Source organism: Malaclemys terrapin, chromosome 24 (assembly GCF_027887155.1).
Source record: "Malaclemys terrapin pileata isolate rMalTer1 chromosome 24, rMalTer1.hap1, whole genome shotgun sequence".
In the NCBI taxonomy this organism is placed as follows: domain Eukaryota; kingdom Metazoa; phylum Chordata; order Testudines; family Emydidae; genus Malaclemys; species Malaclemys terrapin.
Window position 1 is genome coordinate 4821596 of NC_071528.1, and position 27267 is coordinate 4848862.

At 47.0% G+C, this 27267-nt stretch overlaps 2 protein-coding genes across 3 annotated transcripts in view; one reads left to right on the forward strand and one right to left on the reverse strand.

Annotated features, from left to right (window-relative positions):
• The window catches only part of FZR1 (fizzy and cell division cycle 20 related 1), a 40890-nt gene extending 24710 nt beyond the window's left edge, over positions 1 to 16180 (reverse strand). The window contains exons 1-2 of one of the 2 annotated variants that reach the window (XM_054013536.1): positions 16088 to 16180; positions 1818 to 1963 (exon numbers count right to left, since the gene is read on the reverse strand). In XM_054013536.1, coding sequence (XP_053869511.1) covers positions 1818 to 1886 — 69 coding nt within the window. In that variant the 5' untranslated portion in view covers positions 1887 to 1963; positions 16088 to 16180. The remainder of the gene's footprint in view (positions 1 to 1817; positions 1964 to 16087) is intronic. The other variant, XM_054013537.1, reaches the window with a different exon arrangement.
• A 5870-nt stretch (positions 16181 to 22050) lies between these two features.
• LOC128828750 (uncharacterized) lies at positions 22051 to 26481 on the forward strand. The gene is made up of 2 exons (XM_054013676.1): positions 22051 to 22352; positions 24050 to 26481. The coding sequence occupies exons 1-2, from the start codon at positions 22206 to 22208 to the stop codon at positions 25166 to 25168; spliced, it is 1266 nt and encodes a 421-aa protein (XP_053869651.1). The 5' UTR covers positions 22051 to 22205; the 3' UTR covers positions 25169 to 26481.
• Positions 26482 to 27267: the final 786 nt, after the last annotated feature.

Genomic DNA, 27267 nt, shown 5'->3' on the forward strand with positions numbered 1-27267 from the left:
AGCCCTGCATCCTCGCTCGACGCGCTCATCCCGGGGCTCGACGGGCCCTTCGGCGCCGGAGCCACTACCGGGGTCCGTGATGAGGCCGTGTCGGCCTTAGGGGCACTCGAGGTCTTTACCGGTGCCGCCTTCTTGTGCGGGGAGCGACCTCGGGCCTTAGGTTGGCCCTTCACTTTTGCCGGCGAAGACGATCGGCGTCGTGCACTTCCCCGCTGGGTCGGTGCCGTGGTCTTCGGGTGACCCGCCGGCGCCGGTTCCCGCACCGAAGCCGGGGCGCTCCGCACGGAGGCAGACGGTGCCGTCGAAGTGGAGGGCTGTAACGCCGTCTCCATGAGCAGCTGCTTAAGGTGAAAGTCCCTCTCTTTTTTAGTTCTGGGCTTAAAGGCCTTGCAGATTTTGCAGCGCTCCTTCTGGTGAGCCTCCCCCAGGCAACGAAGACACGAAGCGTGGGGGTCGCTCAATGGCATAGGCCTGCGGCACGTGGCACAGGCCTTAAAACCCTGGGCGTGTGGCATACCCCACCGCCCAGGGCCGGTGCCGGGGCTGAACAAACAACCCCAGCAAGAACTTTAAGTACTCTAATGAGCCGTTAACTACTGGTTAAACACTACACAACTAACTGATTAACTGCTAGATAACTCTAATGTGCTAAGGGACACTCTCAGACGAGAGACAGAGTTGTTCCAACGCCGCCACGGACGGTAAGAAGGAACTGAAGGGGTCGGGTCGGCAGGGATATATATACCCTGGAGCGGGGCGCCGCTCTGGCGGGAAGGTGGGGGCCCCGCCGGCCCGACGGGAGCCGCTAAGGGAAAAAGTTTCCGACGTCCGTGCACGCGGCGCGCGCACACCTAATGTGTAATGGACGTGAACAATCACTCGAAGAAGAACTAAGGGTCACCCGACAAAAATTAATAGGCAGCAGGTTTGTTTATTTTAAAAAAGGGAATTACTTCACATAACACAGAGTTAACGAGTGGAAGTCACTGTCACGAGATGCTGTGAAGCCCAAAACTATAACTGGGTTCAATTAGATACGTTGATGGAAGATAGCCAAGAATGGACCTATTAGCCAAGCTGGTCAGGGATGCAACCCTATGTTCTATATGGCTGTAAGCCTCCGATTGCCAGATACTGGGACTGGATGACTGGGAATGAATCACTCGATAATTGCCCTGTTCGGATTATTCCCTCTGAAGCATCTGGCCTTAGCCAGCATCAGAAGACAGGATACTGGGCTAGAGGGACCATTGATCTGACCAAGTATGGCCATTATTATGCTCTTATGACGTAAAACACCGCAGAAAAGCTGGAAGATCGGTGTGCATCTAAAGTCCACCTATCGTATACCCCCAGCATTCAGAAGATTTGCTAGCTTAAAAAAAATTCAACTGTCTATATTCCAGTAGTACCTAATGAGATTATTATTCAGTACTTGACATCAGGAAACTATATAAAGATGTTATAACACCCTTAGGCTTCTGAGTATTACATACATACAGAGATTTAACAAATTTTAGCGGATAAAAACTGGCCAAGTTAAGAAGTTGTTTGAGTAATTGTTTCCCAGGACAATTCAGAAACTTAGACAGTAGAGCATTTCAGTCAAAGGTTTGGTTTAGTTTATAACTAAAGGCCTCTATGCTAGTAAGTAGCTCAATAGGAAGCTAGATAGCCTGTCTGAAGGACAGTAGAGAAAGCACATTACAGCTCACAGAATAAAGTCTGTTCTTTGTTGGGGGATGTGGGGAGGGGCAGGGGCACCTGGGTAAGTCACTAGGAGAATCATTAGGCACAGTAGAAATGTGCGGACTTACACAAGGCATTGTGTTTTCATTCTGGATGTTGATCTGGCGCAGGAGACGTCTCTCATAATCCTGGTCCATGGTGGAAAGGGCGGGGGTTGGGGAGTCTAACAGTCCCAGGACTTTCTATTCATGAAGTCTAGCCAGTAATCAGTCTGCTGCAACAAAACAAGAAGAAAGTCAACAAATGGTGCACAGCCCCATATACAAACCCACTGCCACCACCAAATTTCATTTCGATACCACTGCCCACGGGAGATGCTCAAAGCACTTTACAGACATTAATGAATTAAGCCACCCAACCAGCATGAGGTACACAAAATTTCTGCCACAATCTGTGAAGGGAAGCACAGAGAGGCTAAGTGAGTAGCAGGATCACAAATGGAAGCTAGAAGTCCCAACTCAAATCTTGTGCTTTAGACACAGGACCATTTTGCCTCTGTCGCACAGTATTCAGAATTTCAATTGGTAAAGCATAGCACAGAGTCAGTGCACTAGCTGGTTAGGAATTGTATTAAAGTTAACGTTTAAAATTAAATATACACAAGTTAAGAGGGAAGGTACTGTACATCTGGAGTCAGGCTTGAGTTATGAGGAATTATAGGTATAGGTTACAAAGATCACGAGATGCATACAGATCACATAACCAGCACAGACCCAGATTGGGGGGTGGGAGTTTTAAAGCATCAGTGGCTAAGTGGGCTCGGGTATGCCACCCATGGAATGTATTATATTACACCACACTATTATCCTCATGGCTGCTGATACCACCCAGCGCTACAGTGCTGGGTGGACGGTTGGTCCTAGTCTCCACTGAGACCTGGTTTATGCTTAAAAATTCGATCTACCTAGCTATGCTGTTCAGTGCTGTGAAAAATTTCACACCCTGAAAACCAGTTAGGTTACCCTTAACCCCAGTATAGACACAGCTAGGTCAGTGGAATAACTTCTCAGTCGATCTAGCTACCGCCTCTCAGAGAAATGGATTAAACTACATTGATGGAAAAACCTCACCTGTCAATGAGGGAGTATCTACACTACAGTGCTACAGCTGTAGCTGCAGTAGAGTAGCCACGCCCTCATTATCTTTCAGTTATAAGATCCAGGATGATGTGATTTCACAACAGATATTCATTTACATTGGGTTGGTAAGATTTTAGTAAATGTGTCATACAAAATTAAACATAATTAAACATTATCTTTCAAGTTCTAGTCTCACAGTCTTACAGCTTTTCAGCTACTTATAGAACTTATACCATTAGATTACCAGATCACACTTTAAACAGAACTCCCTTTTCTTTCAGGCATGAGAAAGGACAACTAAAGACATCAGTCATCTGACAAAGTTTTCTCATCTACTGCATTGTCACTCTAATGTAACTTCCTAAATGGACCAGTGAATAAAGGATGCATTTTAGGACTCTGTGGCTACAATAATCAGAAAATGGCAACAGCAGTTTGTTGGGAATATACAGGGTGTCTTGTTTTAGGTTAAATCCTGACCAAAGCAAAAACTGGAAATCCTGTTTGTACACGATATACACTGACAAATCTCATCACATACAGATTTTGAGATGTTGACGTTTTGCAGAAAACATGATTTCAGTTAATCACGGAAAGATGAAGGTTTTCATTTGGGAATGTTAACACACTTACTATCCTTTGCTTAAAACAGATCAAAAAATACTCCTAGATTGGTGTCAAGTGAATGTAATATAAATAAGAATGGTCTGAGAATATAAACCCATGTTTCCTCATGCATGTGCATCAACATGGTTAATTTAAAACTTTAAACCAATCACTGCTGTTGAAATCAGCGATGTCCCAATTTACAGTGCTCAACTTGTAACATATATAAACAAAAGCTATTCAAGGGAAGAGATTTTTGATCATGGATACACATAGTTTTTTTCTAAAAACGAGACAGTTTGCCTAACAGAACACACCAAAACCTTTAAACATATAGCCAGATTTTTGAGTTCACTCAGCAGCATGTATTGTAACTCTCTGAGCACATAACTAAGCATTGCATTAGATTCATAACATTACAGTAATCTTTCATTTCAAGATTGTGTGATCCCAGAAAATCGCCAGAAAACATTAGCCTCGTAAAATGCGTTGCTACTTTCAGTAGCAATAAGAAGTTTGTGTATTTCTTTTTAACCTTCCCAAAATTTAAGGAATTTTTATTTTAGTAAAAGCAGGTAAAATGGTACATTGTTCTCAGTGGCAGCAACTTGGGGCTGAACTCTTGAAAATATGACCCTCAGGACCTGATTCAAAACCCTTTGAAGTCAGTGGAAAGACTCCAATGGACTTCACAAAACTTTGGAAGAGGCCCTACGTTTTGCAAAATTAAGAGTCACTAACAACTTCTGAAAGCTTTAAAAAAATAAAACCACAACGTCTTACTGCTACTAAGTACCAACATTTCACTAGGATAGCCACGTGACACCCATGACAGTCACTAGTCTCAAAACCAGAATTTCAGGAAAAACATTCACTTTTCCACACTACTCAGGAGACCATCATCTGTATATCAAGTATCGGGGGTAGCCGTGTTAGTCTGTATCTACAAAAACAACAAGGAGTCTGGTGGCACCTTAAAGACTAACAGATTTATTTGGGCATAAGCTTTCGTGAGTAAAGAAGAAGTGAGGTTTTTACTCACAAAAGCTTATGCCCAAATAAATCTGTTAGTCTTTAAGGTGCCACCAGACTCCTTATCTGTATATGTATCAATAAAATTAGAGTAATCCAACATAAGAACACTGCATCTACTTTTAATCATGCTACTAAAACTGTTCAGTATTTTAATCCAAATCACTGTTAAACACAAGATGTGTCAGTTGTATAACAAGTTAAATACAAAAAGTAAACTTAAGTTTGCAAGACCTCAGTGAAGAAGTTCACAAAATTAAGGTTGTGTGACAACAGTACCTCAGCCACACTTCGCATCTTGTATATTTTATGATACTCTTTAACAACAAAAAGAGTAGCTTTAACCCATTTAACAAGGAAGGGAGAAGAGAAAATACTGCACAGGAGCATCAGGGCAAAAAGTGCTAATGGTGCTCAATCAGCTATATAACTTGCCAGCTTGTGTGTGCTTGAAACCAAAACCATAACATTATTTTAACACTAGATGTTTGCATTTAATTGTCTAGAATTTTTTTTAATTATGAAGAGAACAATAAATAGAGGCAGACTGCTTGTGCAGTTTATGAATTCCACTGGCTTTGATAGTCCTCGTGTCAAGTATAGCATAACTATAACCTGTGTTTGGAACCTACATAAACAGTTTAGCATCCATTTTAAAAGGATCACCACCAACTTCTATATAAATGAAATGGATAGGCAGGGTTTGTTAAAGCCAATGTTCAACTCTCTTGCCCTGCTGGTGTGATCAGGATCAAGAGAGTTCAACTGTGGTTGAGGGGGTGGAGAAACCTGTGTTTGATACCCAATGTCAACACTGCTAAAGAGTTACTCCTGAAGGAATTTTGCATCAAAAAATTAAAAATTCTACACACAATATTTTAAAATTCTACAAGTTTTATTTGTCAGTAAATAAATGCAGAGTCTGCAGCATGACAGTGTGGAGCATAGGCCAATGGCTGCACAAAAGTGGGAGATCTCCCTGCAGACCCTCCACCCCGGGACACGGACTCTGCAGTGAGGCTGCACCCAACCCTGACACAGCACAAGGCCTGGGCCTGCCCCAGAAACACCCTGGGGCCCTGCCCCTCTGCACCAGGCACACCAGGTGTGGGGCAAGCAGACTCAATCAGACAGGATCCAAGTGTGAGGGGTCTAGGTGTAGGGCGATCTGGATGCACAGAGGCTCGTTGGGCGAGAAGTTCCAGGTGCAATGGGACTCCACAGGGGCTTCAGCTCAGCTGAGGGGTCTGGGTGCAGCTAGTTGGGGGTCAGTGGCATGGGGGTCTGTATGTGGGTGCTCAGGGTGGGGCAGGGGGTGGGGCAACAGAGTAACGGTTTGAGTGCAGGAAGTGGGAGGCGGTCTGGGTGCAGGAGTGGGAGTCCAGAGGAAGGGGAGCCTGGGTGCAGGGGGGCTCCAGATGCGGGGGTTGAGGGTCACTGGCTGGGGTTCAGGTGTAGAGGGCATGGGGAGTTCTGGATGTACCGGGTGAGGCTTGGCAGGGGTGTCTGAGTATGGGAGGTCCGGATGCACGGGGGTTGGGTGGATGGGGGAGCAGCTCCACGTCCAGTGACCCCTCCCCCCACAGCTAAGGAGCAATAGGGACAGGAAACAGGAGGATCTGAGCTTCCTGCAGCTGGTGGAAGTTTCTGGGGGTGGATCTGACATTTCCCCTGCAAGAAGTTGCTGGGGCTGAGAAAGTCCCGTCCTCTCCTGCCTCCAGCCCAGATGAGACTAGCAGGTGATCGTGGCTCAGGGTAAGAACCACTGGCTGGGGTGTCCCCAGCCACACGGTGATTTACCTCTCCGCTGGATGCTCCAGATGCCTTAAACAATGTCCCTGCACTGCTTAGGAGTGGTGCGTGACTGCTCTTGCAGCTTCCCTTTGCTTCCGTCAGAAAGTCATTTTTCTGCAGGGAAGCAAAGAAATCAGTGGGGGACATGAATTCTGCGCACATGCAGCGGCGCAGAATTCCCCCAGGAGTAAAGAGTCCAGGGTAGATACAACCCATGTGTCAGGATATATATTCCACAAGGCAGCAAGGCATGTACAGCAGATACGAACACCAGAGTTATGAACTAACTAGTCAACCACACATCCCATTTGGAACTGCAACTACACAATCAGACAGCAGTAGAGAGAGAGAGAGAGAGAGAAAAAAAATAAATACAGTACTGTGTTAAAAGTAAGCTACTAAAAATATAAAGGGAAAGCAGTGTTTTTCTTCTGCATAGTAAAGTTTAAAAGCTGTATTAAGTCAATGTTCAGTTGCAAACTTTTGAAAAAATAACCATAATGCTTTGTTCAGAATTATGAACCACCTCCATTCCCAAGGTGTTCGTAACTCTGAAGTTCTACTATAATTAGAACAACATTAAAACAAATGCAATTATTTTGTCAACTAGTTAAACTGGCATTCAGAATACCACTGGAAAAAGTTTTAAATGCATGGATATGCTCTTTCCTGATCTAGAATTTTTTAAGTGATCTTCATACTAATGAAAAAGGATCATAATTCAATGTCTTTGACTATAGAACATATTATTGCACATTATATTTCTTGCTGAAGAAAGTGAAGATGAAATTGCAGTCAGATTTTAAGTTAAGAAAGAGCCTTTTCAAATAGTTGAAGCTGTCTGTTTTAACTTCAGTTTATGCTTTTTTTTTGCCACTAGAGAAAAAGTTATAATAATGCCACCAGTGAATTCAATACTTATTTTTCATATGCAGCGCTGGTCAGCCTGGGTACAAGTTAACAGTTGCTTAATTAGTAAAAATAAATACTCCAGCCCATTAGAGTATATACCAACATGCACTGTTCTTCAGATTACACTTTTATATCTTCAAGAGAAACATGTTTTACAATTTACATCCTAAGAATTTTTATAACAAAATCAAGTTTAAAACAGAGCTTTTTTAAAAGTTAAAAAAAAAAAATCAGAAAAGCTGCTCTTGGCTTGGATTAGTGTGTTTAATTATATTTTAGTATAAATCTTGAATAATAGTAAGAAATTCAAAATATCATCTGAAGCTCTCAAAGAGCTTTACAACAAAATATGATTCCCATATTTTACGGAGTAAAATTGAGTAAGAAAGAGGTTAAGTGATTTGCCCAAGGTCACGCAAAGCAGAGTTCAACTCAAGTCTCCGGGCTCCCAATCCTATGTTTTAAATCACTAGACAATGCTATTACAATCAAGACTATTACCAGACAACAAAATGAAAGAAGGTGTAGCAAAGTAACTGGAATAATTAGGCTAAACTGCATACTTTAGTAAGAGTGGTGTTAGATTGTATCGGGTCATTACTGACTCCTGTCTCTTATATTTTTAGAAACTGGACATAAAAAGTCAGCATAGGCTAGATACAGCCAACAAGATCTCAACCAGTAAGTGATTTAATAAAATATTATTAATAATAAAGGTACAAAGTTATGTTTAACTGAAGACTGGCTCCAAATTGTTAAAACCAAGTTTTATAAGAAAAGAGAAATTCTGCTAATGAAATATATTGGATTTACACTAGTTAATGGAATATTCTTCTTTTATCATTCTGGCTTAAATCTGAAATTGGCTCATTATCAATTATTAAGACACATAAGTGTATTCTAAAGCAGTGGTTTTAAAACTTTTTTCCTGGGGACCCAGTTGAAGAAAATTGTTGATGCCTGCGACCCAACGGAGCTGGGGATGAGGGGTTCAGGGTGTGGGAGGGGGCTCTGGGCTGGGACAGGGCGGGAGTCAAGGCTCTGGGCTGGGGGGGGTACAGGCTCTGGGGTGGGGCCGGGGATGAGGAGTTTGGGGAGCAGGAGGGGCTCCAGGTTTGGGGGGGAGGGGGCTCAGGGCTGCAGTGCGGGAGGGAGTCAGGGCTCTGGGCTGGGGATGAAGGGTTTGGGGTGCAGGAAGGGGTTCCATGTTTGGGGGGCTCAGGACTGAGGCAGGGGATTGGGGCACAGACTTACCTCCGGCAGCTCCTGGTCAGTGGCGCAGCCGGGGTGCAGAGGCAGGCTTCCCGCCTGGCCTGGTGCCACGGACTGCGCTGCGCCCTGGAAGCAGCGAGCAGCAGGTCCAGCTCCTGGGCGGAGGTGCACAAGCGGCTTCGCGTGACTCTCGCCCACAGGCCCCATGGCCCTCCTGCCTAGAAGCCGGACCTGCTGCTGGCTGCTTTCAGAGTGCAACGCGGTGGTGGAACAGGTAGGCACTAGCCTGTCTTAGCTGGGCAGCACCACCAACAGGACTTTTAACATCTGACATGCCATGACCCAACCCAAAGTTGGGAAGACGCTGCTCTAAAGAAATATCCCCGACTTCAGCATAAATTAAATGATCTATAACAGCATATTTGAAAAGAGAAGTAATAACAACAAGCTTCAGCCACACGTGACATCAGCTAACATCCTGGATGCCTCAGAACCAGGGCACAGCACAGAGACAGCTCTAGTGGGGCAGAAGAGACAGCCTTTTTATAGCCATGGGCACAGGCAATATTTCCATGCTCTCTGTAGCCTCTGACACACTGCACCAAAAGGTACAGCTACCCCACCTACAGAACACAACAGGAGTAGGTGGTCCTGCACTACCATGATTCCAATCATCACTCTCCAGCAGAGCTCAGCATGGATAGGTAACTGCTCCTCCTCTCCAAAGGCCCTCGCCTGCTGAGTCCTACAAGTAGAGCCCTGCATGGATACAAAATTTGTATCCGCATCCAAGGTCCATGGATATAAAGTGGATATTTGCAGATTTTCAGGGCTCTACCCACAAGATCCATGAGCGAGATGCCACGGGCTCAGGTGTCAACAGTACACAGATGACACTCAACTACACATCTCATTCTCAACTGAGGAATGAACCACCACTAAAACACTGCAGTGCCTACAAGAAGTCAGCTCTTACATGATGAGCTGCTGGCTCAAGCTGAACTCAGCAAAGATCAAAGCAACGCTGGTCTGAAAGGGGAAACACCTTGAAGAACTAGCCAAGTGTCTCCACTTTCCGTTGAAGTCTCACAGCCCCCATTCATCAAAGTGGCAGAGAGCCTCAGGGTCCCGTCTGACTCCTCACTAAGCTCAGCTAAGCAGCATCAGTACCTAAAAATGCCTCTCCACCCATGTCATGAGTAAATGCAGCCAGACTGGTAAGTCCTATAAAAGAGATACAACATGGGCAACGACAATCCAAACATCTCTTGTGCTGCTCCACCACAGTACCTCTATAGTGCAGTTTCTATGTCCCTTCAATCCTTGGCCTTGTTGAGACTGCCAGCATAGGAAGTGAGGTGCCAAACGTGACAGCAATGTTTTTTACTGATATTGACACTTATCCACTAGGAAATGGACTTAAATACCTCCCACACAAACACATTTTGCATAAGCCACTGGACAGAAAAAAGGAAGTGAAAGTTTTGCAAGTAATGACACAAGGTGAGTAAAAACAAACTGATGATGCGGTTCTTTTTTGGTCATAGACCACCAAACTCTACAGAATTTGTGTTTGTTGTACAGTAGAAACTCAGAGTTACGAACACCAGACTTACAAACTGACTGGTTAACCATGCACCTCATTTGGAACTGGAAGTATTCAATCAGGCAGCAGAGACAAAAAAAAAAAACACTACAAATACTGTACAGTCTTAAACGTAAACTACTAAAAAAATAAAGGGAAAATTTAAAAAAAGATTTGACATGGTAAGGGAACTGTTTCTGTATTTCTTTCATTTAAATTAAGATGGTTAAAAGCAGCATTTTTCTTCTGCATAGTAAAGTTTCAAAGCTGTATTAAGTCAATGCTCAGTGCAGCAGCAGTCAAAAAAGCGAACAGAATGTTGGGAATCATTAAGAAAGGGATGGATAATACGACAAAAAATATCATGTTGCCTCTATATAAATCCATGGTACACCCACATCTTGAATACTGCGTGCAAATGTGGTTGCCCCATCTCAAAAAAGACATATTGTACTTGGAAAAGATTCAGAAGAGGGCAACAAAAATTATTAGGGGTATGGAATGGCTTCCGTATGAGGAGAGATTAATAAGACTGGGACGTTTCAGCTTGGAAAAGGGACGACTAAGGAGGGATATGATAAAGGTCTATAAAATCATGACTGGTGTGGAGAAAGTAAATAAGGAAATGTTATTTACTCCTTCTCATAACACCCAATGAAACTAATAGGCAGCAGATTTAAAACAAACAAAAGGAAGTATTTTTTCACACCACGCACAGTCAACCTGTGGAACTCCTTGCCAGCGGATGTTGTGAAGGCCAAGACTATGACAGGGTTCAAAAAAGAACTAGATAAATTCATGGAGGACAGGATGGGCAGATGGTGTCCTTAGTCTCTGTTTGCCAGAAGCTGGGAATGGGCGACAGGGGATGGATCACTTGATGATTACCTGTTCTGTTCATTCCCTCTGGGCACCTGGCATTGGCCACTGTCGGAAGACAGGATACTGGGCTAGATGGACCTTTGCTCTGACCCAGCATGGCCGTTCTTCTGTTCTAAACTTTTAAAAGACCATAACATTTTGTTCAGAGTTACAAACGACCTCCATTCCTGATGTGTTCGTAACTCTGAGGTTCTACTGTACACAGTAGAATCCCATTTATCCAAGGGGATTTGGCTGATTGCGTGTACTAAGTGTACTAATACTCAAGCAGCCCTTTGACAGAGGTTGCGGGGAAAACAGTTACTGCATGGATAACCATGCATCCTAGAGATGCCATGTTTTGAAGGAAACATCATCTCCTGGCCTGTACATTCCAGGACTACATTACCTTGCTTTATTGGAATCTCCCCTGATCTATGTTTCTTTTACGCCACAGCTCCCACATGCAGTCTTATGTACAAGCCCCATGTGTCTAATAGTACTGTTATCCCAAATGCTCACACGCAGATACTATAACAGATGAGCTCCATGAAGGCGCTACAAGAGTTTTTACTCAGACAATTCTATTTTGTACTTATTGTTTTCTAATGCCTCATGAGAAAAAGTACATGGAACTGTTAACAGTGCTAACCTAAGAAACCAGGTCTGCTGTATTGTAATTGAGTCTTACCAGACACCTGCAAATCTAAACCAAAATTGTAAAATGCACTAAGTCTCTAATTCTTGTAGAATTTTGCTGAAAAGCAAGCCATTAAACAAAACAAAAAACAGAACACACCTGATGTTTTAACTACTTAGAATACAATCCAGTCCCAGCCATAAAGAAAAACAAATCACAGCATTTATATAAATGCACCCAGCCCACAACTTCACCAAATTCTATTTATACATAAAACACTATTTTTAAATATGAGAAACTTATCGGCATGGGAATTACTATTAGTGATGAACTCTTAAGCATGAAGCACTGTGCTAGCATCAAACACACTATTTCAATAAGATTCAGCACTTCTCCCCAGGAAAGTGAGCACAGTGCCTTCAGAGAGCTACAGATCAAGTAAAATTCATTTAAATGATAAAATGTTAAGATTGGGGCTTTGTCAAATTCCTCCAAAACTATCTAAGAGGTTTCATTTAGTTTTAATGACTATTCCAAAGGAAGATTCTCCATCTACTGTAAAAGAAAAGAAGCTGGGTTTAGAATTTCTAGACCCATGAATTGTGCACCACCTCCTTTAAAAAAAAAAATAAAAAAGTTCTAATCTTAAAACAAATGAAAAGGGGGGAAATGGTTAGTAAGGAGACTGACAATAAGCTAGAGAGACCAGGTGGGTGAAGTAATATCCTCCGCTGGTGAAAGAGGCAAGCTGTCAAGCTTACACAGAGCTCTTCTTCAGCTCTGGAAAAGCTCTAGAGCCTTTTACCTCTACGTTGCTTGTTTATATTCAGCCTAGGGGCTAATGACACCGTGTTGTTGTCTTCTGATGGATGTCCAGTGGTTTATGGGAACTGAATTTGGGTCTAGTCCCCAGCTGACAAGTGTTCACCTCACGAAAACCACCATCACAATTACCACCATTGTTAGCAATTTTGGCAATGAAACCAAGGATTGAAGAGGCCACAGAAACTGAATTACCCTTTTCGCGTCTAACAGTGACTCTTTCCAAGTCAGGTTGAGGTACATTAGCTCAGTAGGGAGGCCTCAAAATAGAAGTCTATCAGCTTTGTTTTGGTTTAGATGTACATATACCACACTTCATTCCCTTAGTAACATGGATGCGCCATACATCTGCTCAAGGATCTTTCTGGATTCTTGTAGTACGTTTCAAGATCACCACCATTGTTCACAAGGACTGATTAGGGTAGAAATGAGAACAGCAGAAGACACATGCATGCAGTCAAGCAAATCCAACACATTAAGGCCTCATCTACACTGCCACATTCCAGCGCTGAAACTTTCTCACTCAGGGTTGTGAAAAAAAGAAAACAAAAACCCTGCGCGCTGCAAATTTCAGTGCTGTAAAGTGGTAGTGTAGACAGTGCAGCAGTGCTGGGAGCCGTGCTCCCAGTGCTGGGAGCTATTCCCCTCACGGGAGTGGGTTTTTTACAGTGCTGGGAGAGCACTGGTGCCGCAACTACACAGCCATGTTAAAACGCTGCCGCGGCAGCGCTTTAACGTTGCTAGTGAAGACATACCCTAAGTGTGCTGCCCTTGTTATGGAGACTAATAGATATTCGAGTGTGACAATTTTTAACAGCTGTTTTTAAACAAGATTAAAATTTTGAGCCTATCCATCCACTTTGACAGCATCCATATAAAAAAGGAAATAGTTTTGTGTTACTGAATGGTGCTGGCTCGATACTCTTGGAGAATAGAATCCTCTATTTGTAGAATTGATACAGTACAGGCAGCAGTAGCACCAGTTTCCCCTCACACTGCCCCATCTCTAGGTCTAAGGAGCAAATTCAGTCCCCAATGGCCCAGTCCAGTCTTGGTCTTTCTGCCAAGATGGCCAACTGAACTGACAGCTGGTGCCAAATGTGTTGATATTTTTCATAACAGGGATACTTGTCACACCAGCACCTGGACAAATTCATTTCACAAAGGATGCTGAAAATGCAAGAAAGTGATTTTTGGCTCCTAGGCTCAATACAGAAGGATCCGTGTTTGAAAAGTGTTGACACACTAGTCAAAATCACCTCCTTCTTAAACTCGGTTTGACTACCATTGACACCAAACCACTTCCAAAAACACATTCACAAGCAGTTGATGTGTATAGGAAATAAGCGCAGTTAAAGAAAACGTTCAGATACATCCTGCAACATTACAGCCAAAAGTCTTGTTGATTACCTTAAAGTAGGGCTGTCAATTAATCGCAGTTAACTCATGCGATTAACTCAAAAAAATTAATGGTGGTGATTACAAAAATTGAGTGCGATTAATCGCAGTCTGAATCGCACTGTTAAATAGAATACCAATTGAAATTTATTAAATATTTTGGATGTTTTTCTACATTTTCAAATATATTGATTTAAATTACAATACAGAATACAAAGTGTACAGTGCTTACTTTATATTATTATTTTTATTACAAATATTTGCGCTGTAAAAATGACAAACAAAAGAAATAGTATATTCACCTCATACAAGTACTGTAGTGCAATCTCGTTGTGGTGAAAGTGCAACTTACAAATGTAGATTTTTTTGTTACATAACTGCACTCAAAACAATGTACAACTTCAGAGCCTACAAGTCCGCTCAGTCCTACTTCTTATTCAGCCAATCGCTCAGACAAACAAGTTTGTTTACATTTATGGGAGATAATGCTGCCCGCTTCTTATTTACAATGTCACCTGAAAGTGAGAACAGGTATTTGCAAGGCACTTTTGTAGCCAGTATTGCAATGTATTTATGTGCCAGATATGATAAACATTCATATGCCCCTTCATGCTTCGGCCACCATTCCACTGGACATGCTTCCATGCTGATGAGGCTTGTTAAAAAAAAAAAATAAAGCGTTAATTAAATTTTGACTGAACTCCTCGGGGGAGAATAGTACGTCTCCTGCTCTGTTTTACACGCATTCTGCCATATATTTCACGTTATAGCAGTCTCGGATGATGACCCAGCACATGCTGTTCGTTTTAAGAACACTTTCACACAGATTTGACAAAACGCAAAGAAGGTACCAATGTGAGATTTCTAAAGATAGCTACAGCACTCGACCCAAGGTTTAAGAATCTGAAGTGCCTTCCAAAATCTGAGAGGAATGAGATGTGAAGCATGCTCTCAGAAATCTTAAAAGAGCAATACTGTGATACAGAAACTACAGAATCCAAACCGCCAAAAAAGAAAATCAACCTTCTGCTGGTGGCATCAGACTCAAGATGATGAAAGTGAACATGCGTCAGAATCGTTATCGAGCAGAACCTGTCATCAGCATGGACGCATGTCCTCTGGAATGGTGGCTGAAGATGAAGGGACATATGAAGCTTTAGCACATCTGGCACATAATTATCTTGCAATGCCGGCTAAAACAGTGCCATGCGAATGCCTGTTCTCACTTTCAGGTGACATTGTAAAGAAGAAGTGGGCAGCATTATCTCCTGCAAATGTAAACAAACTTGTTTGTCTGACTGGCTGAACAAGAAGTAGGACTGAGTGGACTTGTAGACTCTAAAGTTTCATATTGTTTTATTTTTGAATGCAGTTTTTTTGTACATAATTTTACATTTGTAAGTTCAACTTTCACGTTAAAGAGATTGCACTACAGTACTTGTATGAAGTAAATTAAAAATACCATTTCTTTTGTTTTTTACAGCACAAATATTTGTAATCAAAAATAAATATAAAGTGAACACTGTACACTTTATATTCTGTGTTGTAATAGAAATCAATATTTGAAAATGTAGAAAACATCCAAAAATATTTTAAATAATGGTAGTCTGTTATTAACAATACGATTAATCGCAATTAATTTTTTTTTAACCGCTTGACAGCCCTACCTTAAAGATAGGAGAACTGCTTCTATAAATTTTAAACCTTAAATAAAATATCCCCAAAGTACTACAGGGCACTGCATTAGCTCCACTGGAGCAGATCTGTGTAAAGCCAACCTGAATAAGGAGGCCCTGTGCACATCTGCCAGCCAAACAGTGCCCAGAGTCAGCTCGAGGGGAGGGTTGGCTAGGCCCCTTAAAAGAAATTTGTGGGCCCCCTACATCATGTTTGCTGGGGCCCCACTCCATCCATTTCACCTCCCTTACAGCCATTCCTGGGGCCCCTGAGCTCAGGGCACTGGCTCAAGTGACCCCCTTCGCTCCCCCCAGGCTGAACCGTGATTTAAGTGGGGAGAGGGGCTAACCTGGATCTACCCCCCCAGCACACAGATCAAAGAGCCCTGCACCCTCCGCCCCCCAAGGCCTGAGCCCCCCGCCCCCACGGTAAAGGGGCCCGGGCCCCTCCGCCCCCCAAGGCCTGAGCCCCCCGCCCCCACGGTAAGGGGGCCCGGGCCCCTCCGCCCCCCAAGGCCTGAGCCCCCCGCCCCCACGGTAAGGGGGCCCGGGCCCCTCCGCCCCCACGGTAAGGGGGCCCGGGCCCCTCCGCCCCCCAAGGCCTGAGCCCCTCGCCCCCACGGTAAGGGGGCCCGGGCCCCTCCGCCCCCCAAGGCCTGAGCCCCCCGCCCTGGGAGAGAGGCCTCCCCCCGGAGACAGCCGGACGCAGCCCCTCACCTACCCAGCCAGCCCGGCTCCTGCTCCGCCTCCTCCTGTCACTCTCCGCCGGCCTCAGCCCTCAGCGCTCCCCAATATGGCGGCCGCTCCTGCCCGGCCCCTGCGCTCCCCGCGGCTCCGCCCCCTCCCCGCGCGGTGCATCACGGGAGCCTCCTCCCCCTCGCCCCATTCGAATCAATACAGGAAGGAGGAGATACGCTCGTTGCCCATAGCAACCACTGAGGCCTAGCGGCGCCGGGCTGAGAGAGGGGCAGGGCCTCCATTTAAAGACTTTCCGTCCGGGGGCAGGAGGAGACGGGGGAGTTTCTGGGGGAGGGGTTCGGGCCTGGGCTGGAGTCTGGGTTTGGAGCCGGGCCTGGGTTTGGAGCCGGGCCTGGCGGGATGTTGGGGAGCTGGCGGAGGTTGTGGGCCCCAGGGTGGGTTTGGGGGGTTGTAGGGCCGGGGCTGGGTTCAGGGGACTGGGGGTTGTTTGGGGGGCTGGTGGGGAGTTCTTGGGCCCTGGGGTGGGGTTGGGGGGCTGGAGGGGGGTTGGGGTATCGTGGGTTCAGGGGGTTGGGGTGTTGTGGGACTGGGGGTGGGTTCAGCAGGGTGGGGGATAGGGGCTTGGGGCCTGGCTGGGGGTTGTGGGCCCATGACTAGGTTTGGGGCTTGGCGGGATGTTGGGGGGCTGGCAGAGGTTGTGGGCCCCAGGGTGGGTTTGGGGGGTTGTAGGGCTGGAAGTGGGTTCAGGGGACTGGGGGTTGTTTGGGGGGCTTGTGGGGAGTTCTTGGGCCCTGGGGGGCTGAAGGGGGCTTGGGCTATCATTGTGGGTTCAGGGGGTTGGGGGGCTCTGGGACTGGGGGGTGGGTTCAGCGGGGTGGGGGATAGGGGCTTGGGGCCTGGCCGGGGGTTGTGGGCCCATGACTGGATTTGGGGCCTGGCAGGGATGGGGGGGGTGTCCCATTGAGAACTATTACACAATTTGTCATCATCTCCATGGTACTGTTGCCATAGTGCCCATGAGGCAGTAATGAGTACCGCCGGGTGATGTCCTCTGGTCATGTTGCTGGCTGGGCCCAATTTATAAAAGCAGAGCCAGGCCTCGTGTGGACATAGTAGAGGTCTGAGAGCAGGGGTTGTATTCTACCACCCAGTCTCCCTCCCTGGCATTGTCAGCTGGCCTTTCACAGCGGCTGGCACTGGTGGGTGCACGGCTCCCTGAGGGTAGTGGTTACTCTACAGCCCGGCCATGGCATATAACAGTACCTGATGTATATGTTCAGGGAGGCACCAGAAGATCTAGCTTTGCATGGTAGACCCAGTGTTACCAGCTCTTATGATTTAATTGCAACTCACCAATATTTGATGTGTTTCCTAAAGAGCCCGCTTCTGCAGTCACATGATTACATGAAAATCTCAGCTGTATTTATTTATTTTTTTGCAGTAAGTTTATAGTGATCAGGGTTATAGAGGAAAAAAGTGGGAAATGTGACCTGAGTGAACCTTAAAGACTCAGAAACCTGAAAACAAATAAAAAGAACCCAATATTTTATTATTAAAATCTCATGAATTTTGAGCCAATCTCATGATGGGTTGGGACATGACTCATGATTTTTGAATGCTTGGGATTGGCAATTCTGCAAGATGCTGCCATCTTCTTTGGCTGTATGCGATCTGTGGGGAAACCCCATGTTGGTGCTCAGTGCAATGTAGCAAAAAGTCCCTCCAGTCACATCTGCATGACATCCATGAAAACCTCTGTCTCTCTTTAAGGTTTCAGAGTAGCAGCTGTGTTAGTCTGTATCCGCAAAAAGAAGAACAGGAGTACTTGTGGCACCTTAGAGACTAACAAATTTATTAGATGGTGAATGCCTATCTAATGATCTAAAATGAGAGGGATGGTGCATGCATCTTCATGCCGGGTGCTCTGAAAGTTCATATTGACACGGTTTTGGCTTCTGGTGTCAAAGCAAGTTTTCCTGAGGGCTCAGAATCCGATAAGAATTTCAGGACTGCCAACACTGGCAATTTTATAGTGAATTTAGGAGATTATTAGCTGCTTTCCCGTGATGCTCCCAGTCATACCTGGAATAGCCTGCAGCTCGGGAATTTGGGCTTAGCTTTCTGTCATACATTCAGTAGCCAGCAGAGGCTGCTGGTCTGATCCCAGAGCAGGGTGGCAGCTAGGGAAGCTCACAATTAGTTGTCTCCACCTCCCCCATCAAGAGGCACCGTATGGGGATGAAGTTGGTGTGAAGGCAGTGAGGGACAGCTGCTGGACCACTATCCTTTTCCTGCAGGAGGCCTCGTAGGGAACGCGGTAAAAGTGCTGCCTGTGAGGGAACTCACAGCAGTGGTTTGCAGACATTGCCAGCAGTGGGTGCTAAAAGGGAGGGTATAAGAGTAGTGACTGTAGTGGAAGCTCTTAGCTCCTCAAGTATCAGCCTCTTCCAGCAGGAGTCAATGCACAAGGTCCAGGGCTGAGCTCAGCCAGGATTCCTCACAGTTCCCAGCTGTGAGCCAGGTGATGAATTTCAGGATCAAAATAGCCAGTGACCTGTTGTGTCAAGATGGCTCAGGCTGGGTTTAGAAAATGTATGTGGGTGAAAAGAGGTGAAATGTTTTCTATGCACAAGCAATGTATATCTGTAACACCTACATTCTTTTATAGCAGAGTAGCTGTTGTTGGCCAATAGTCTCTGCCATATGCTAGCATTACACTGACTACAGAAGATGCGTTGGAAATCATTTTGGTTTTGCTTGAGTTCTTTTTATTGCTCTGATCAATAAACTGAACCATTATGGTTTCCATATTTAATAAAGGACTGACACCCAAGCTCTAGCAGTTACTCAAATTCAGATCCTTACTCAAGACCCAAAAGCCAGCCAATGCCTCATCCTTGATGGTTAATAAATCAGAGAAAACTATGTTTATTCATTTAAAATAATTCATGTGACTTAGAACCACCATGATGTTCCAGTCCCTAATATGTACAGCTGCATGATCTGATGCTGTCGCACTCAACCCCACTCTTTCCCAAATTCTGGGTGCATTAGAGAGAGGAGTGGAGAAGGTTGATATCCAAATTCTGAGTGGGGATTAGGGTCTGGGTTCTGTGCAAGCCATGAGGTGGGAGGTAATTTGGATCTGGGTTCTGCATGTACGTTTCAGGGGAGGATCTGCAAGCCAGTTGGGAGGAATCAAAATCCAAGTTCTGGGTGCAGGCCGAAGGGGATCTGGGATATGAATTCTCGGTGCAGATCAGGAGGAAATTTAGGGTGTGCATTCTGTGTGCAGGTCAGGGGAGGGAAAGGGATCACTATCTGAGCTCTGGTTGATGAGGTGGGGGGGAAATCAGGATCCAAGTTCCAGTTGCAGTGTGTTCTCATCTCCTATCCTGGGTAGCACTGCAGGGCCCATTTGGCTGCCTAGGCCACCCTGAGGCCAGCTGAAAACAAAGGTGAATGAGCTTAGCAGCAAGGGCCAGAAGATCAAAAATCAGACAGGCATTCCTTCCTCCTCTTTGCGTGGCCCAGCCCAGTCCCTTGAAGGAGTAGGCGGCAAGGAAGCCCTGACTTCCACTGATTAGGCAGGAGATTTAGGTGCACAGGACATACATTCTCAAACATGGGAGCAGGGCCGGCTCCAGGGTTTTGGCCGCCCCAAGCAGCCAAACTAAAAAAAAAAAAAAGCCACGATCGCAATCTGCGGCGGCAATTCGGCAGGAGGGCCTTCGCTCCAAGCAGGAGTGAGGGACCGTCCGCCGAATTGCTGCCGAATACCTGGACGTGCCGCCCCTCTCCGAAGTGGCCGCCCCAAGCACCTGCTTGGTAAGCTGGTGCCTGGAGCCGGCCCTGCATGGGAGAAGTCCTGCTGAAATCAGCTGGGTTCTGCATAAGCGCGGTGGGGATCCAGGTGCAGAATTGGGGCCTTTGTCAGATTCTCCTTTTATTTGTGTGGGGTTTTCACAAAGCAGCTGGGGAGAGAAAAACGTGAAGCGAATGGGGGGAGGACAATATATGTCAAAGCCACGCACATTGGGAGGGATGAGACTAGAAACTACTTTTACTCACATTTTTAAAAAATTGACTGTTTTGCTTTAATCTTTGTAAACCCCCTGGAAGATGAAAGACATGATAAAAGTATGTGTAGTTTACAACATACCCTGAAGCACTTGGGAAGGACACTATGTCCATGGACACTGCGTTATATTACACTGCACTGGGGAAAAAATTGGAACTGGAACTTGCTCTTCTGGTCATCCAGAAATACGCGCTTCCAAGACACTGGATCTTGTTCATTTGTTAGAATTCAGAATTGGCCGGTGAGGAAAAGTTCATTGTCCAAACTAATATTAATGAAAACGTGCCATGTTCTCTTTTACATAGGATCCTTCACAATTCTCTCAGGCTGTGCTGCAAATTAAACCCTTCCGTTAATCAGGATTCAGCCAATGACCAGTTTTTAGCATTTCACAGTTTATCCAGATGCTGGTTGTGCAGATGTGAAGTAAAACAGAAATATACAAGATGGGCATCTTAAGCCCCAATCCTGTAAAGACTCTTGTTATTAACTTTAAGCACATGAGTAGACCCACAAAGTTCAGAACAGATCCACTGAGTTTAATGGGATTGTCACAGTTCAGGGCAACTGCACTTGTATTCCCAATCCATGGTCCAGCAAGGGCACCCACTCGAGGCTCCTGGCTCCTCAGCCATCATCTCTCTTGGGCAGAAACCTGCCTCTCTCTCCTGACCTGGGTTTTCCAGGCTGCACACTTCCTGCATACACTGTGAGTTCCCCAGCAAGCCACGCTGCTTAGGCAGGGAGTTTGCACTTTGCTTCCTTCTCAGAGTCTGTGAACAGTTCTAATTGCCCACGGTTAGTTATAAGGTTCACTCAGCCCTTTCTCAGCAAGCACATTTATTCTTAAGGTGAAAGCATTACAAAGAAAACATTAAAACAATAGACAAAGCCCCAAACCTGCTAATAAGCTTCCCAGACATCACCATGGAAGGCCTTCCAACCCTTTCTAGGAAGGATTAGGGCCCCCCATGTACAGAAGGTCCTGTCCTGAGTCAGTTTAAACTCAGGCTGTTTATCCAAAAGTCCTTTCTTCTTTGTCTGTTGGTCTCTGGAGAATCCAGTTTGGACCAGTCCATGCAGCCTCTCCAGGTGATGGGACCTCTCTGGAGGTGTTACAACCTGAGTGAATTTGGCTAATCAATAACCCCCCCCCCACACACACACACACACACACCAAAAAAAACTGTTCTTAGTTCCTGGAGGGCTCTAGTCACCCTTCCCCATGAAATTACATACTGTCTCCGGGCATCCATGGTACATATACTCAATACAGTGAGATCTCCCAAAGATATTTCAGGCAACTGCCATAGTTGTCAGGATTACTTGCATGCTTAAAATTAAGCACATGCATAAACCTTTGCAGGAGCGCTGCCTAAGACTGAGGCTGTAGTGTTGTCAGCCATCCATTCCGTTAATCCTACGTTCAGGCCAGGATTTAGGTAAATCCTGTCCAATGTCTATAAGCAGCCCTGGCTGTATGAGTCAGTTTGGAAGCTAGAGAGTCAGAGAGAACCACAGGGTCTGTCTGCATCTAGCTGCTCCAGGAGCAAACCCCCAGTGTGCTTTACAACTGAGCTCTGGCTTCTGTGCTGGGAGAGGCCTTGCAAAGTCCATCTCTCCAGCCCTTCCATTTTTAAAAACAAATCGCCTCCATGTTAAACTGGGAGCAGTCAGAGAGCTCAAGCCTCCAGTTAGGTGTTGTAAATATATATTTATCAACGAGCATCCGGAGAAATACTTGTCTGTACATGTGGGGGGGGGGGGGGGGGGGAAATCAACTTCCCTGCAGCCTTTGCAACCCCAACATTGCAGCGGAGTGTCTGCAAACCAGAAGGGGAAACTGACTAGGGGCCCAGGCAAGGAAAGTCCTGGTGTCTGAACAGTGTCCCTTGACTTTCTGCCGGCGCTGCCCGGGTCCCTGGGAGGTGGCTGTGACCGAGAACCAGCAGATGGAGCTCAGCTTGCGAGACGCCTTTTCCTTCCCTCGCCGGCGCTGTGACCCCGCAAGCCGCTCCGCCAGTTTACTTCCTGCGGAGGCCGGGCTCTGAATTTGAAAATGCAGGAGTCGTTGGTGCTGCTGTTGTACCTGGGGAGGAAAAGGAGGGCCGGCCCCCAGCGGGAGATGGCTGCCCGGGGGGACGAGGCGCAGCGGGCAGCCTGGCTCCGGCAGTACTACACGCAGCGGCAGAAGAGGCTGATGACGGTAACCCCTGGGCGGGGGGACGGGGACGGGGTGCCAGGGCGCAGGGCCCCGCGAGCCCCGCGGCAACAGGGAGAATCCAGGTGTGCAGCATCTGGCGCGGGGGCGGGGCTCGCACTGAGCGCTGGACCGATCACGCGGACAGGCCCTGGGGGGTGGAAGGAGAACAGGCCAGGGGCTGTGCAAGGATTGGGGGTGGAAGTGGGGGGACAGGGAGTACGAAGCTATGAGCAAGGAAATGGGGGTGCAGAGCGGGCACAGGGAGAATGGAGGAAAAGCTGGGAGGGGGGTAATAATTTAACACTTTTAACCCCACCCCCATCCCACGCCCAGCTAGAAAACTTGGGCTGAGGGGACCAACCACTGCAGGCAAAATAAAGCCCCTTCATTGTTATAGTCTACTTTAATTCTCCTTTCATTCCCATCCATAAACTCAGCCAGGACCATGGGGCTGAATAAAGACTTTCCACCACTTTCTGTCTCCTTTGTTACTAATCACCAACCCAGCTGTCAGTTGGAAAGGCCAGGTCTAATGCCGGTTACCCTCAACGAGCAAACCAACCCAACCGGAATACCAATCACCAATTAGGGTGACCAGATGTCCCAATTTTATAGGGACAGTCCCAATTTTGGGGTCTTTTTCTTATATAGGCTCCTATTACCCCCCACCCCCTGTCCCGATTTTTCACACTTGCTGTCTGGTCACCCTATCACCAATGTTTGTTTTGTTTTGTTTTATCATCCAATTTAAAAATAATGATTAAACCTGAATGTTAAAACAAAAATAAAAGGTACAAAATGTGGGAAAAGTTGAAATTGGAACATTGCAATTGACCCGAAATGGGCTTTTGCCCCAGAAAGTTCGTTTTGTGGGCCACTTTGACTTTTCAGCCCCATTCGGAATGAAATGTTTTCGAATTTTCTGCAGAAGAGAAATTCCAAGGTCACCCAGCTGTAGCGATGACATTCTGCCTGCCTAGAGCTCTCAGTTGGCTGCAGTGTTGTGTTTCACACGCTGGCCTCACCTGTGTGTATTATTGCTGTGTGCTGGTAAATAGCGGCTGTGGTGCATCCCAAAGGGGGCAGGGCTAAGGGAGTTACTCAAGAGGCAGGGTATGTATAATATCTCATAGGCTTTTGACACTCATTGGGTGAAAGTTGGTATAGGCTGTAATAATACCCCACTCTTATCTAGCACTTCTCATCCATAGATCTCAAAGTGCTTTACAAAGGAGATCAGTATCATCGGCCTCATTTTACAGGTGGGGAAACTGAGGCACCAATCGGCAAAATGACTTGCTCAAAGTCACCCAGTAGGTCAGTGGTAGACCCAGGAAGAGAACCCAGGTGTCCTGAGTCCCAGACCAGTGCACCACCCACTAGGCCAGACACTCATTCCATTCAGTATAGCTTGGCATTCATGTAGACAGCCTGATGCAGGGGGCTGGGCTGAGTGCCAGGGATGACTGAGCTCCAAAGCCAACTCAGTGACTAACTGGGTGGCCTTGGGCAAGTCACTTAACACCTTTTTGTGTCAGTTTTCCCCCTGTGTCCAATAGGGATGATGCTGACCCAATCCCCAGTGGATTGTCTGTGCAGCATGTTGGTTGTTTGGAGATGCAGGGCTGTAGAAGTGCCGAGCAGTGTCCTACATGTCTAGAAGGAAATGCTGCCTCATGCCTGGGATTGTCCAATTTCAGCTCCTGATTGCCCGTCGGAGGAGATCCAGCTGTTACTTCCACCCACGCGCATGGCCCAGCTTCCGGAATGCTGACTGGTGGGAACGGGTGGTCCTGAAAGACTTCCAGCCTCGGGACTGGCTGGAGAAATTCCGAATGTCCAAGGAGACCTTCTTCTATGTCTGCAACCAGCTGCGACCCAAGCTGTCCCACCCGAGTACCCAGCCCCACCCAGTGCTGCCTCTGGAGCAGCGGGTAGCCGTGGCCGTTTGGCACCTGGCCACCAATGTCGAGTACCAGACAATCAGCCCCCTCTTTGGGGTGGGTCCCTCCACCGTGCAGAACTGCGTCAAGGAGGTCAGCTACGCCATTGTGCTGCTGCTGAAGCCGCTCTACCTCCGGCTGCCCAGCGAGCAGGAGCTGGAGAACATGGTGCGGATCTTCAGTGCCCGCTGGGGATTCCCACACTGCATCGGTGCCTTGGACAGCCTCCATGTCCCCATCCACGCCCCTGCGCACCTCGGTGCCGACTACTGCAACAGCCAGGGCTGGCATTCTGTCCTCACGCAGGCGACGGTGGATGGGCTGGGTCAGTTCTGGGACATCTGCGCCGGCTTCCCTGGCAGCATGGAGAACAGCACCGTCCTGGAAAACTCCAGCTTGTGGGTGTTAGCCAGGGAGGGCCGCCTCTTCCCAACCCCCCTGAAACATTTCATGGGGAGGGCACAAAAGTACGTCCTGTTGGGAGATGCCTCTTACCCGCTGCGGGAATGGATCCTCAAGCCTTACCCAGAAGACGGCACCCTCACCCCACAGCAGCTCCAGTTCAACTATCGCCTGAAGCGAGCCCACAGCGTGATCGAGAATGCCTTCCTGCGCCTCAAGGCCCGGTGGCAGTTCCTCCTGAAATGTGACGACTGCAGCCTGGACCTGCTGCCCACGGTCATACTCGCCTGTTGCACCCTGCACAACGTCTGTGAGGCCCACGACAGCCCCTTCAATGAGGAGTGGCTAGAGGTGATAGAGCCCGCCGAGTTCTCAAAGCCCTGCCAGCCTGCGCCCATGTCCATGGACGACAGCAGCGCCGAGGAAGTGCGAGAGCTGATGTGCGAATACTTTGAAAGCTACGGAGAAGGCTGATTGCTACAAAGCAATGCCGCATGCTCTCCAGCTCTCAAACTTTCAGTAACTCTAGTACACCTAACGTTGCCCCAGCAATCAAAGGCTACTGAATGGGGACTGTGCGCTGTCACATACTGCAAAGCCTTTTCCGTGGAATAAAGGTGGCTTGGGGGATTGGTAAGGAGTCAGCCCTTCCCAGCTCAGCCGTCAGTTCCAGTCCAGAGGAGGTCGGCCGTGTTGTGCTAAAGCAGTCTTTGCCTTGGTGCTGCCAGGCAATGGGATGGATTTCATGCCTTTGTAATCTGCCAGGGTTTAGACGATCTTGTGTCGTGGTCTGTGAGATGTAAATAAAACAGGGGGTCTAGGTTTGGACAAAAAGAGCAGTGCATATTTTGCTTTCTTTACGAATAAATCAGGCTCAGTAGCTCAGGGCGATTGGAAAAGGGACACAGAGCCTGTCATGTCTTGGTCCCTGGTATGAAACCAGCCTAGGCTGCAGGCTGGCAGTCAGTGAAAGTTACCAGCTGATGAGTTCTCACTGGCCTGTGGGAAAAGGTGGGTGGCTCTCAGTTCAGCAGACAGGTGTCCTTCACCCAGTGCTACTGTTACTGTTGGCACAGTGTCACCTGCATGGGCAGCCTCAGCAGCAAGTGCCTAGATGCCGCGGTGATGGGTGCTCCAGAAACACATCAGCAGAAAGGCCAAAGGATGGAATAGGTACTATTGTCTGAATCACAATAGCATCTGGAGGCCACAGCTGAGGACAGGGCTCCATTGTGCTGGGTCCTGACCCAGAGATGCCAGTCCCTGCCCTGATGAGCTCACTGTCTGAACAGGCAAGATGCACACAAGGTGGGAGGGGAAGTGATTTGCCTGAGGCCAGCAGCAGAGCTGGGATAAGAATCCAGGAGTCAAGGATTCCCAGCAAGCACCCTACCCACTAGACTGTACTACCTCCACATCCCTCAGGTGGCTGAATTACCTTTCCAGCCTGAGGCTGAAGTTCCTGGCTAATGCTGAGGAACGTCGGCAGAGCTGCGCTGGGGCTGCCTGTGCACGTGGTGTCTCTGTGACTCACTGCAGCTCTCCAGGCTGGCCCCTTTCAGGAGCACAGAAGCTGAGACAGTGGTGGGTGGGAAAAGCTCTGGGGTCACTTTAGGACAGGAGTCGGCCACCTTTCAGAAGTGGTGTGCCGAGTCTTCATTTATTCACTCTGATTTAAGGTTTCGCGTGCCAGTCTTACATTTTAACATTTTTAGAAGGTCACTTTCTCTAAGTCTATAATATATAACTAAACTATTGATGTATGTAAAGTAAGTAAGGTTTTTGAAATGTTTAAGAAGCTTCATTGAAAATTAAATTAAAATGCAGAGCCTCCCGGACCGGTGGCCAGGCCCCGGGCAGTGTGAGTGCCACTGAAAATCAGCTTGTGTGCCACCTTCAGCACATGTGCCATAGGTTGCCTACCCCTGCTTTAGGAGGTCTGTGGTTTTCCACTAAGGTATCTGCCTGGCATGGCGGAACCTCTTCAGAGATGCTGCCTCCAGGTGAAATCACGGGATGAAGGAAATAACAACAAACTCAACATCATGGTCCAGATTCAACTGGGGTTCCAGCGAGTACGACTTCCTTGCCTTTAGCGGAGTGACTCCCATTTGCATCAGGGCTGAGTTTAGCCGCACACATCTGTGGTTCTGCTTCTGCTGACACCCCTCTCCCGTTTTGCCAGTCATGCTGCCTAGCATCATCATTCCTGGGGCACACTAATAGAATCAGTCGTTTCCATACCCCCACGCTTGTGCCTGCTGTCCAGAACTCACTTGTTTTGTGGAAATCTAGTGTTTTACTCCTACAATCTGAAAACAAGAATTTGGGACTTTAGCAATATCTGTGTCTGAAGGGCTGTGGATGCAGCAGGGGCGTTAACCTGAGAATCCAGACAAATTCCAATGTAGGTAACTACATTCTGCCTATCTGTGGCCCTGAGCCTGCAAAGAGTTACACATATGCTTAACCCTACCTGCATGGACAGACCCACTGAGTCCAAGCCTTAAGCCTCCAGGATTGGAGTCTTTGATTTTTAAAACATGGCCGGATATTTGTCTGCTCATAGACTT